This window comes from Zeus faber, assembly GCF_960531495.2.
Source record: "Zeus faber genome assembly, chromosome: 3".
Classification (NCBI taxonomy): Eukaryota; Metazoa; Chordata; class Actinopteri; order Zeiformes; family Zeidae; genus Zeus; species Zeus faber.
This window is the reverse complement of record NC_137190.1, coordinates 24,856,154-24,870,171: the sequence shown is the minus strand read 5'-3', so window position 1 is coordinate 24,870,171 and position 14,018 is coordinate 24,856,154. Positions and strand designations below refer to the sequence as shown.

Here is a 14,018-nt window from a genome sequence, read left to right as displayed (position 1 = left end):
CTGGCAGTTTAGGCTTCATTCTGGTACTTTTCAAAGGCGCTCCCATTGAAATTTTGATATCTTTTTTTCTTTTTTTATGAGTCAATGTGTCCGGAAGGTCTTACAAGCTAAACTGCATAGATTATATTGAAGGCTGTCATAAAATATCACAGCCTTCAATTCCCAATTCCCTATGATATTGAAATCGGGGACCTTAATGGTTGGGCGGAACACAACTTGTATCGTAAAATGCAGTCGATCGATATTTTCTCTGGAAATGACATGTCTTGGAACTAATGAGAGGGCGACATTGTAACTCTGTCAGAGGCAATTATTTTCAATGATTTTGTGGAGAAATTGATTATTACTCCCATCAACCAGACCATCAGCAAGTCAAATATGTTATACAAAACAATTAAGGGGACCACTGCATTTGAAATGATAGGCAGACCATAATAGTCCAATCGAACGCAAACTGACCTAATTCTGTAGGCTTTTACCTCTAGCACTGACGGTCTGCTCTGTGGCACAATATGCCATACAGGCTATCATATATATAGGGGTGTAAAGAAACAAAGTAAAAGTACTTCATTACTGTAATTTTACTACTTCGATTTTGGGAATATCTGTACTTTAATAGTATTACATTTCTGTTGACTTCTGCTTTTACTCAGCTACATTTAGCCCCCAAAAAGTATACTTTTACTCCCATACATTCTGCGGTTTTCCCACAGAATTGGGCTTTTTAAGCACTGAAGCAGAGTCGGGGTCTTTTGTCCGCGTGTTTGGGGGATGTCTGGGTTTGTCAAGGAGACCAGGCAACCCTGCCCATGTTAAGCTTCATTTTTGCAGCGTTGCTAGTGAGCAAACAGAGGCGCGTGAGAGCCACAACTAAAGCAGCTTGTTGGAGCGCGACGACCGCAGCGATATCGCGAGGGAAGCAGCAACGGCCCTCTCCGGCTGCGCCACCCGCTACGACTGATGGAGACAAACACCCGTGGCCATATTTAGAACAAATGTTTTGGTTTAAAGATGCACCTAATAGAATTAAGTGCCTCTCATGCTTGCCTAGAAATACGGAAATATTGGCACCATAAAAAATTAGAGAGAAAAAAACCCCCAAAAACACTTATTTGCAAAAAAAAAACGGGCTTTTTTTTTTCTCCACGGCATTTGCCTTTCACTTTTTACTTTTAATTTTGATACATAAGTACATTTCCGACAGACAACTCTTATATATAATTTGAAATGTTCTGTATTTATTTAACATCATTTGGGTTTCAGCATCTGGGCTCTACTGCTCATCAATCCCGGCGAGGTGTACTTGCTTAATGAGCGAGACATATTGGAATGATGAGCTTGAATCCCCCCATTGGATAGAAGAGTCGAGCCCAACATCTAGGTGCAGGGGCATCGTGGCATAAACATTCTGGGAGCGAATTCGCAAAGAATGGATTGCGGCCGCTAATAACGCCATGAGCTGCGGATCAATGGCGCCCGCTATCTACGCAGTCTTATGCTTCCGATTCACAGAAGATATTGCGATAAAGATATGACAGCCCAAACACCCGCTGAGTGCAATTTGCCCTTGTATTGCGTCTGATCGCAAAATTCCATGTGGCAAAGTAAACAATCCGTACATCCGGGCCTGATACGGGAAACACTGGGATTTTTGTGTTTCGTTCAATGTTTATTTCATCATTTATTTATTTATTATACTTTACGTATTAATCCCTCTCGGGGAAAATAATCATCTGCATTTGACCCTCCTATACCAGGGAGCAGTGGCCAGCCACAATGGATAGCCGCAGTACAGTAGCGCCAGTGGACCAACTCCAGCTCTTTTTCCAGTGCCCTGATGAGGGCTACCGACATGAGTATTAACCCCTAACATACTTTCTTTGGTTAGGGGAGTAAAATTAATACATCTGAAATAATAAAATCTCAGTTATTTATTTGGGTTTTTTTTTTGTAGAATTGTAGCGTAAATGTGTAATGTAGAGTCTCCATTACGCACTTACTGTTAGCCACTGTACACTTGCCTGGTACGAATTTAGCAGTGTTACAAAAGGCAAGACGGAGGAAGTGTCCCCGTCACGCACGGTGCTTGTTTAGTACGGAGTAAACTTCTAAAATAGAAACACACTGTTTTAGCGCACCGAACTGCGGACGCCCCATCACTGGCGCCGTGGGCACAGAGTCGGTACCATCGGAGAGGGAGTGATCCGGGCACAGAGCCGCGATTACTTAAAATCACGTTGATCATCAATCACTCATCGTGCCCCTGCCCCTGCCCTTTGCACGTCGGTCTCTATGTCTCTGTGTGGGTCTGTGTGTGTGTGTGTGTGTGTGTGTGTGCGTATGCGGTTTTTAAGGGCCACAATAAGTGGCCGATGAGTGACTTTCTGTCTTCTCTCCGCTCCCCCACACCACCGCCAATTTGCATCCGCACGGTGGTTGTTTCATTCCATAAGGAAACGGAGTAAAATTAAATCACCTACAATAAAATAAAAACACACGCATTATCAACACTCCTCGCGATATCGCCGCTCCCCGTGCCCCCGTTCTTCAAAAAAAAAAAACAACAAAAAAAACCAATGTGTTTTTATTTTACTTGTATTCTATTGTACTCCCTTTCCTTAGTGAAACACTTCCTCAGTCACTACCACCACTACATGTACTGTATATAAATATATGCTCAAAAAATTGTATTACTATACAAAAAACACAGCTTGAGTACAAAAGCCTTACATAATGATATGTCTGGCAGGTTAGAGAAGGAGGTTCTATTTTTGTCCTTTTAAATTTCAACCACACGTATCAAGCTCCAGGAATGTGGTTAATGTGGTAAGAAAATGGGAAAGGTACCCAGAGAATGATTCCCACTGAATTAGGAATGCAGAAAAGTGTATCGATCGCCGCTGTCTTGCAGCTTGTGAGTGAGTGTCAGGGAAAGACCACACTTGTTTCAGAAAACATTCAGGTTATAATTGAAATTAAATAAGGAAATAGCAGTTCTCCTTTTGTAAAAGAGCTTTATACTTCCAGGCGACACCTTGAGGCCTTGAACGGGTTGCACTGCCCAGTCTGCTCACAGTGACCATGGATGCCAGCGGCCATACAGCGTAATCACCAAAAAACGGGAGCCATCGTCAACAAGAACATTTGGAGCAGACAAGGGACAGATAAACACATCATTTATCAATGAAATCTACCTGAAATCTCTTCCTTTCGATAAAAATGCACGCGATAGTCTCTAATGTCCAATTTAGTTTTAGTGTCACGCCCAAGACAAGACTGAAGTCAGCGCTTCATTCAATTATGAGCTCACAGCGGCAATGTCTATCTCGCCGTATGGAGGACGGCTAAAACAAGTTAAAATACTTAACGGGACCGAAACAAATATATGAGTACAGTCAAAGCAATGTTCTTGGAGATGTTTGCACAAGGTCAAATTTTAATTCAATTAATTTTTTGACGCATTCATTTAAAAAAAGCGTTTTATAATTGAAAACGGTTGAATGAGTCTCCGGCTCAAAATTTGCCGTCCTTCACAACAACAAGTCACTGCAATCAATTTATAGTTTTCTTTTATTTTTTCAGTTTTTACAATATCTGTATCTGGTGATGTTGAGCTGAAGTGCGCCTCTCCATTCCACACTCAAAACGTTACCCGCCACCCGAGTGAAGAGAGAGCTGCCCCTGAGAAAGAGGGAGTAGAAAGACACTGGTCATAGTCCCGATCACATTGTATAACTGCAACTGTGCGTCGGAGTAACCCTTATCTAGTGGAACAGAAACGTTGATGTCAGCGTACAATACTGCGTGACCACCAAGGCCGCTGCTTGACTGGATGCAGGTTGCTCACATTCAGGGTAGGGCAGGACGGTCCAACACTTAAAATACCGTTAAAAAACCATCTGCGGGCAGCAATACAGCCGTGGCCGCCTGGGTTCTGGAATAGGTGGGCGAATGAGAACTGAGAAAGACTTGGCTGTCGTGGCTGAAAATAGCATGAGCGGAACGGCGTGGAGCTCGCTGCGCGGGTGACCACACATGTGTCCGGTTCAGAGGCAGTAAATTAGGCGATCGGCGCTCAGCAACAGTGGAGCATCGTTTTTTGGGGGGTTTTAAGAGGGCTAAGAAATGAAATTTGTCCATGTTCAGCTGCATTTACCAGCATACCCACGTCACTCAAATTGTCTCTTGATGAGGCGAAGAAGTACACACGCCATAGCACGTCTTGCACCACATTCCAGGCGTAACCGGATTGCTTAAGCCGAGACCTTCAGTGTTCACCCCCATCCCCACCTCCAAGTCAAGTCAATGTATTTGTAGAGCGCTCTCTGCACCATTTTCATTTATTTCTCACAGTCTCGGGCTGACTTTTCAAAAGCACAACAATGGGACAACGAAGTGATTACCGATGTATAGACCGCCCACAGCCCCATGTCTAGAGGGGAAGCTGTGGCAGTTTGGCCTACCACCTGCCACCCAAATAGTGTTTTCAGGGACCTCCGGTACAGAGACACGGACAACGGGGTTGTAGACACACCAGTTTATTGTAGAGAGTGGGCTAGGTGGAATAAGCCCAGGAGCAGATGAACACGTGTCATGACAGGGCTCCTCTCCTGTGTGTGTGGGGATGGGGGTTTTACCTGTTGCTCATTAGACCAACCAACAAGCAACAGGTATGCAGCCACTCTGATCCTGGGCCCCAATTACCTAGACCTTTGTTTTTTTTTTAATTAGTTTGAATTACCTTTGTTTTATTTGGAGCGACGGGGGCGGTGCATGGAAGTACTTGTGTCCCGTTCCTCTATGAGCCGTGTGAATATTCACATTGAACAGCCAAATCTGATTCAACTGACAAATTGACGAGTAAATATTATTATTATTGATTGATTATTATTAATAATCACACAAAAGAACCCCCCCCCCCATATGTTTAATGGACTGTCCCTCCCTATTTTTCTTTTACCATGCAACTAACTTTTTAAAAGAGTTTTATATTTTTTATATTTTTTTAGCTGTTTAACTGATTGTATTAATCGGTCAAAATTCTTATTGTCGGTTAACGGCTAAGTGGTTAATTATTAACATCGCTGGATAATACCAAACCAAAGCACTCAAAAAAAAACCCTGTGTATCTCCCTGGTGTACCGCATTCCCTCCCTAAATGTTTCTCTGTGTTATGATGGTAAATAGACTTTCTTACAGCGTGTAATAATCTGGTGGCATGGAAATGTCCAGCGTTGGAAATGTTTTCTGCTCTTGTTTGCTCATAGAGTATGGATGAGGGGTTTTCTCTCTATTTTGGGCTGCAATCATATCAAGGAGCGGTAAAATGCTGTTTTCACCAGGACCGTCATTTTCAATTATCGAATGTGTCTATTGAAAAAGGTAGTGTATGAGCTATCCATTGACGAATATTGCTGTTGTTGCTATCCAGAACCATTTTCTTTTCTTTTATTGCTGACAGATTATAAGACAAAACCCAATACAAACCAAAACATGATTATGTAAACTTGGTAGGCCTGATAATGTAATGATAAGGTTTCGGGTAATTGCACCTTGGAATTCGCCATAAATAATGCCAGTGACCGTGTAGATTATGTAAACACATGTAAACACATTTCATTTATAAATTACACAATTATGAAATGGTTTATAATACAGCTATTATTTTGCTTCACCACCACAGCAAATACAAAAACCAGATAAGGATAGTCTAAGTATTGTGTTGTTGTGTATGTGAAAAGTGAACATTAGTGTATGTGTGGCAGGCATGCATTAGACTGCGCTGTTTGCATCAATTTAGAACATTCAAGACAGGATATGGGAAGATTCAAGGCTGGGAAAGGTTAATGTTAAGCAGAGGGATGCTTTCAAATGGGGACAGCTGACAGGAGGAGAGTGCCAGGGGGAAAAGGCCAGCAGCCATAGGAGAAAGATGATATGCCCTCGCTTATTCTTCCTGAGATCATTACCAAGAAAGGAGGGATGGAAAGAACCAGTCTGAGGCGGAGGCCAGGAAGAGACCGATAAAGGGTTCAAGTTTCATTTTTTCCCTTCACCTTCTTCAGTAAGTAAGATAACAAACGGAGCACAAATAAGGGGACTTGCAACTGAGGGGCGTGAGCACTTCATCCCCACCAGCCCCACTCCAAAGTGCTTTGACATTGGGAGAAACCAATATTGAAAGCGTGATCAAAAAAAGGAAAACATCCAGGAATCTGAATGCACAACGTACGGGAATTCAGTTTCGCAGCAAGGGAAAATGAAAGAGGCAATAACTGTCTTGCTGGATTGAACTCAGACCATCATCCATGCTGCATCAATCCCGTGATTATGATCTCACTCAGTGCTTCCCCTGCAATTATTATCAGGCCTGGTGGTACGCACCTAAACAGATGAGCCGTGTGGGATGTCATATTGGCCCGACCGCGGCCGGGTGCGGTCAGATGGCGCAGTGGGCGGTCGGCAATGTATGCTATGTTGAAATATTTGTTCGCTCGGTATATTCAAGACTAAAGACACTAAAACAAAGTGATCACAAGGAGAGGATGACTTAAAGCAGAACTATGCAACTTTTGGTATTTGCGAGTGCAATTGCAGTTTTACACCACGGTCATAAATCACGGTCCGGTTTCCAAAAATAATTTATTTTACCGGACAATTTAGAAACGTATCGGTCCCGTTTCAATCACAGTCTATGTTACAGACCAAGATATAATGTACACCTAGGTTACAGCGCCCCTGGCACGGACCTCGCCGTTCCAGCGAGCACTCCATGGGTCCCCCGGAGCCTCTCTTGGCCCCCTGCTACCGGTGTAGGTACCAGATGTGCTCGGCCCGGCAGATCGGTTCACACACGCATGTCAGAGGGTGAAACAGACAACATAAGTGTGCACTGAAAGTGAGGGCCAGGGCGCTGATGTACATCCGCACCTCGGAGAGGTGGAGTGGTTTGTATGAGCACTTTTTAACTCTTTCCCGCAAACGGGGGTGAAATTATTTTATTTTATTATTGAAAATTATTTTCAAGCTGTTATTTGAAGGTAAAAAAAGTTGCATAGTGTTGCTTTAATAAGGTGCATGTATTGCATAAAGATAGGCTGTGTTATTACCTTTTCAAAACATTAGCACATCATCAACACAGTGTGCATGATTCATTGCTGCACTTCATCCTCCTTGGCTTGGAGGAGAATTTCACCATGGCATCATGATATGGAAATTCTGCCACAGGAGGCCCATTTATTTTAATCTTAAGTGACTCTGATAGCAGTGGCACTCGCATCACATCGAGAGTTTCCCAGGCAACGACATAGAGATTCAGTGCTCCAGAATAACTTTTTTTGCCACCATCCCGGAACTGTCCCGGAGAAACAATTTTAACCGTCGCGAAGTGATTGTAAACCGTCCCAAAATCAAAATGTTGTTTCTTAACTCTATAGTTTTTAGTTGTTTGCGGTAAGTGGCATTATAAAAACACCATTAAAATGTTGAGGAAATAAAACTTAATATATATTTTGCTCTATTTAAATAAAAATATTTTGAAATAAATTTGGTATTTTTATTAAAAGTTAAATATAACAAGGCTATTACATGACACCGAGGTACGACACAGGTTTTTTTTCTTGGCTGGTAGCAGAGAACAGCAGAATGACTGTTAACATATAATACATCTACATATATAATATATAATAATTTAAGTTTTTTTAGATGAATAAAAAGAATATTCTTCTTGATAGTAGTGCACTTGTTCAAAAGCCTCTGAAATGTCATACATTCACATCTCTATATCATATATTATTGTCTGATAGTATCTAATATTTCCTTATATGTTGTTTTGATTTCAAATAGGAAAATAAGTTAAAACAATTATCGCTGCGCCACAAACCTGCACTTTGCGACGAAAGTCCCAAGCGCAGCCCCCCGACACGGGGACGCGGGACAGCGTGTCCCGTTCCCCATCAGCAGCGTTGATACAAGTGATGAGAAGACAACAGTGTGAGTGAGTGGGAGGAGGCGGCAGGGTGGTTTCTTGCTATATGCGGCCCAGCGGTTGCATGGAGCCAACAGAAGCCACCAAGGGCCCCCCCCAGCTGCCATTTTTTTTTTAAATTAAAATGACCAGTAGCCAGGTGTCCTCTTATTCGGTTCAATTGCCTTATTTATTTTACTTACTGTTTTTTTGAGGAGAAAATGATATTGTTATATGTTTCATATTCTTCAGTTGCGATGTTTGCCTTAATTTCGATTCCTTAGCAAATATTCCTAACATTTAAAATAGATATTTTAAGGAAAATGCAGCATCCGTCTAATCTATGCACATTTATGAGGTGTTACAATGCGGATTCGGTAAAAGTTGGACGTTTTCAGGAGTGTCTTGATGTAGGGGAGCCCCAGTGTTTCCCATTTATTATCATTTTCTGCAGGATTAAATTGCTGAGGTCAACTTGAGTTGTCGGATTAGAATTTGAGAGAAAAAAATATGTTAATAGTTTTTCATGGATCTTGCCTCTTTTCCTCTTAAAGTGCACCAGATTGACGCATTTAAATGTTAGCTGCATGCTCAGACTACCTTAGAGGGTTTTGAATCCCCCCACCATAATTTCACAAAATAGAGGCCCCCGAACAACATTTTGCATAGGGCCCCCAAAAAGCTAGAAACGGCCCTGGGAGGCTATGTGGGCGCTGAAAGGTGTGTGTGTGTGTGTGTGTGTGTGTGTGTGTGTGTGTGTGTGTGTGTGTGTTTGTGTGCGTGTGCACGTGTGCGCGTGTGCGCGTGTGCGCGTGTGCGTGTGTGCGTGTGTGCGTGTGTGTGTGTGTGTGTGTGTGTGAACTCCCCGTCGGATAGTAGAGAGTGAGCCGAGCACAGCTCGTACCGGTAAATGGATATTTGGCGTCACTTTTGGCATTAAAAAATAAATAAATAAATGGCCTGGCGGGGGTTCTCATTGGCCTGGCGGCCTGCCTATTATTGAGGAAGCACTGTCTCAGTTTTATTTTTTTTTCAAGGGATCATTTTTCTTGGCACAGTGTTTTACTTTCACCTTCAATTTTCAAGTCTAATGAATTTCTCTGTGCCGCACAGTGAGACACGCAATCCAGTTGGCCGTGCCGAGTGCTGCCTATATAATCTGGATAGCTGCTATTGTGTTAAGAATAAGCTGGTCAAAATTCATCAACTTGTGTGGAGCCATTGTGTGTGCTGAGCTCACAGCTCCCAAATGCATGATCTGACATGTGTGACATATTTTGGCCACAGACTCTATCTTAACTACTCAATAGTCCACTGACAAGCCAGAACCTTTACCTGCTGCCTAGGAGGGTAATTCATTACTTTGCAATGTTATAAATGATCAGAAGGACAACATAGGGTAATGGGATTACGACCTGATAGGAGAGCTGATGATGAGAAAAGGTGTGTTGCTCACTCTTAAATATATTTCCGTATTTATAAATGTTCAGTGGGGGTCATCATAAGACGTGTTTTACAACAGAGTTTTCAAATGATGATGTAAACAAACCCACAGTCTTTAAAACAAGTGTTTAACTTGAAGTATATTTCACTGTGATATGCTGACATTCTCCATTAAAAAAAAACACTCAATGCAAGTTTAAATCCAACATATTGTCCTGTGAATGATAACACAGTACAGCATTTGTGGACTAGGCCTACACTGTAGAAGGTACAAACAATGAAGATAAATGCTCAGCATAGCCTCCAAGTCCAGAGTACCATTTTTCATATGTTTCTAATGGCTTCTCTGAGCACACATCCCCACAGAGACTCAAATTTTATGATCGACGTGGGAAGTCGATCTTGAAGGCTTCAAGGAATTGAAGCATCCCTGAGTCGAAGGTAAAACAGAATTTCAGTCCTCTGACAATCCGACTCTGTTTATCTCAGCTTGACAGTCATCGCTGACGTGCATCACCTCAAGGTCGACAGCTCAGCACAGGCAGTGGATGTGTTAGGTTTGAAGGTTTTTAGGCCAGTGAAATATGTATATTGACATTTATTCAAATTTTTATCATAGTTGTGTTATTATAAGATCATATTATAAAATCATAATTGAAGTGGATTTTTCTATGTGACAAATTACAAAATATTGCAATATACTGGGCTTTGGACAATAGTTTGCCATCATACCCTTTTGGTAAATCTGAAAATTTAACTGTTTTTGATTTGTAAATGAAGATGCTGCGTGTACATTTTTGTATTAAATTACAATTAATAACAAAGTATGGTAAAAGTGAAGAGTAAAATTGTGATTAAAGTTATACACTTCACAGATAACAACTTCTTTTTTTACTCTTAATGAAATAATAGTGATGATACAGTGTATGCTGATAATAATGTTTTTACTTTCTCCAAAGGTAAGCAGCAGGATGGTGATTGGGGAGGCAGGAAGGAACAGCTATCTTGTGGCGTGCTGGCAGCCCATCCTGGTTCTAATGTTGGGCACGGTCCTATCTGGCTCCACAACCGGTTGCCCGTCCAGATGTGACTGCAATGCTCAGGAGCGCTCCGTTGTGTGCCACCGCCGGAGATTGGCCAGTCTTCCGGAGGGCATTCCCATCGAGACAAAGCTTCTGGACCTTAGCAAGAATCGCCTGAAAAACCTTGGGCCTGAGGAGTTCATCAATTACCCTCAGCTAGAGGAGCTGCAGTTAAACGAAAACACAATCGCATCCATTGAGCCTGGGGCTTTTAGCAATCTTGCCAACCTACGGACTCTTGGGCTACGCAGCAATCAGCTGAAGCTGATTCAACTGGGTGTGTTCACAGGCCTTAGCAACCTCACTCAGCTGGATATTAGTGAGAACAAAATTGTAATTCTTCTGGACTACATGTTCCAGGAATTGTACAATTTGAGGGGTCTGGAGGTTGGTGACAATGATCTAGTTTTCATTTCACCCCGTTCTTTCCATGGCCTCAGCAACCTTGAAAGCCTCAGTATTGAGCGTTGCAATCTGGCTTCAGTGCCCACTGATGCCCTCAGTCATTTGCATAACCTACTGTCACTTCGGTTACGGCACCTCAATGTCAGTGTTGTAAAGGATTACTCCTTCAAGAGGCTGTATCGACTAAGAATGTTGGAGATCTCCCATATGCCGTCCCTGGATACCATGACCCCTAAATGCCTGTTTGGACTAAACATCACATCGTTGTCCATCACATGCTGTAATCTTTCAGATATCCCCTACCAAGCCATCCGTCATCTTGGGCATCTTCGATTTCTCAACTTGTCTTTCAATCCCATCCAGACAGTTGAAGGGAACCGATTGCACAGTCTACAGAAGCTCCAAGCCTTTCACTTGGTTGGTGGGAGATTATCCACTATTGAGCCATATTCATTCCGAGGACTGAATCACCTCCGCACCCTCAATGTATCCAGTAATAGTTTGAGTACCTTAGAGGAATCGGTCTTTCATTCAGTGGGGAACCTGGAGACCCTGGCCTTGTATGATAATCCTTTGGCTTGTGACTGCCGCTTACTCTGGGTCTTCCGTCGCCGGTGGAGGCTCAATTTTAACAGACAGCAGCCTATGTGTGTTTCACCTGAGTCTGTTAAGGGGAAAGAGTTCAAAGATTTCCCGGATATCCTCCCTTCTGACTATTTTACCTGCCAGAAGTCTAAGATTGTAGACAAGGGTGTTCAAGAAAGTCATGTGGATGAGGGAACCACAGTCCATTTCACTTGCCAAGCTGAGGGTGATCCAGTCCCTGTGATCATGTGGCTGTCGCCTAGGAAGGAATTTATCACCACCAAAACTATGGGTTCAAGACTAACTGTGTCAAATGACGGTACTTTGGAGGTCCGCTACGCCCAAATCCAGGATAATGGAACCTACCAATGCATTTCATGTAATGCAGCTGGGAATGATAGTAAACCTGCCCACCTCTTTGTGCATAGCTACTCTCCTAACTGGCCTCACCAGCCCAACAAAACACACGCTTTCATTTTAAACCAGCCCAATGACGAAGCCACAAATGTGACCCGGGCCACGGTCTCATTCCCATTTGATGTAAAAACCCTCATCATTGCCACTACAATGGGATTCATTTCCTTTCTTGGCGTTGTCCTTTTCTGTCTTGTTGTGATCTTTCTCTGGAGTAGGGGGAAAGGAAAAGCCAAGACAAGCATAGAGGTTGAATATGTGCCGCGAAGGGAAGACGTAGAGGAGGTTAGTCCAACTGAGGCACCAGTCAAGTTCAACATGAAAATTATGTGAGACTGAAAAGCACATCGCACAAGCTTACAAACTGTGCTTGTGCTGGATACATTTCTCTCTTTATGTCCCCAATTCAGAAGAGGGAGAGAAATTGCACAACAGCAAAGACTTCTTATACCCTAGACTGTTTTGCCTTCAAGGACTGGATCTTTATGATCACAATGATGAATTCAATTATTTCAGTTTCTGTGAGGTTTTTATCGGCAATAGTCTATATATTAAAGAAATGAAAAAATAAGCACATCCTACAGTAGGCTTATACTCCTTTATACCAGCAAAGGGAGTTCTGTCTTTAAACCTATATACAGTTTGAACTCAATGTATTTTTTCTGTATCTAGTATTGTCCTTGTACATTTCATAATTGCACAAAAGTAGTGCTTTTAATGGCCATGGGTTTGGAACATATTGCTGTCTAAAGATCAGGTAGAATTTTAATATTTTGTGGATTGATATGGAAACGATGATTGATTCAATTCATTTTGGTAAGGTGACATGATACAGCTTTAAAATGATTTAAAAAGTGCTTCAAGAGTGCGGCAGATTGGTTCTCATTTGAATCATTTGTGGGCTCTCAAAGAAGCTGGCACACAACAGTAGCTCTATCCTGTCCACGTTCTGGTTTTGGATGATTATAGGTGCATCTCAACGATGGAGACATTCTTTATTTGATGCCTTAAGTTTCCCAAGTTTCTGCATTCATCTGAGCAATATGTCACATTGCCATGTAACACATATTTCTATGTATAATAAGGTTTTCTGATTTCAGGCTCTGATGATAATGTGTTGAGAAGTGATGGAATACATAATTGAAAGGACCGGGCGGATGGAAAGTCTGTGAAAATAAATAATTTGTTTATATGAAAGATGCTTATTTTATGCTAATCTTTTATCATTTGATGCAATGAGATAAATATTAGTTTTAGTCTCAACAGGGCGATATCCATTGACCCAGGCAAACAAAATAATGTTCAGAATGTATAATGCTTATCTCTACATGGGATTCTATGGGATACACTGAACTATTGGTCCTTGTAGACATATATCAGTACAATAGACAGAGAAATCTGATTAAACAGAGTTTAATGGGTTTGAAAATCACGGTCTTCATGCAACTTTTTTAATGTCAATACTTCCCAGAGGTATGGCTATAGTAACATTCTATATTGTCACCTGTTGGTAATCATATACATTTATTTTACTTTTACAAGGGCCGAAGAAAGCATGTTAAAGTCAGACTTTCTTTTTTACTGCTACATTGCCACATACTGTAACATTCTTTTACGGCCGTGGCATTTTTTTGAGTTTGGCTTTGAAGAGGACAGGAAAATATTGCTCTGATACCAGGTTTACGGTCATGTTTAAAAAGGGTCAAATAACTTCAAAATAAAGTCAATCACTTTCCATGGACTACCTCTGCAAATTAATTATGCATTGTTTGACAATGACTTTGTTTGCATCTACTATTTTGCATTGCATATTACAAACAACAGCCTATAAAATAAAAGCCTTATTGTCTCACCTACTGTACAGTAAGGGTGTGCAATATGATGATATTAGATCATAAACAATTAAAACGTCTCCACGATCTGCCTTTCGTGCACATTCCAGTTGCAGTTTGGCTCATAGATGCATCCAAAATTGTTTTCTCAGACAAATCTTAAATCACGCTATTTGCTAGTCCGTGATTTGTAAATCATGAGGCGTCGGAGCGCTGCTGAAGAATAAAATACATGGAAGGTAGGCATGGAGCGCACGAACGATTTGTTTCATTAAAATTAGTAAACGGAAA

General features: G+C 41.8%; 1 protein-coding gene across 1 annotated transcript; it reads left to right on the top strand.

Moving 5' to 3' along the window:
- Positions 1-10,374: 10,374 nt before the first annotated feature.
- Positions 10,375-12,228, top strand: lingo1b (leucine rich repeat and Ig domain containing 1b; the record flags this gene model as incomplete). The annotated part of the gene is made up of 1 exon (XM_079998238.1): positions 10,375-12,228. The coding sequence occupies exon 1, from the start codon at positions 10,381-10,383 to the stop codon at positions 12,226-12,228; it is 1,848 nt and encodes a 615-aa protein (XP_079854364.1). The 5' UTR covers positions 10,375-10,380.
- Positions 12,229-14,018: the final 1,790 nt, after the last annotated feature.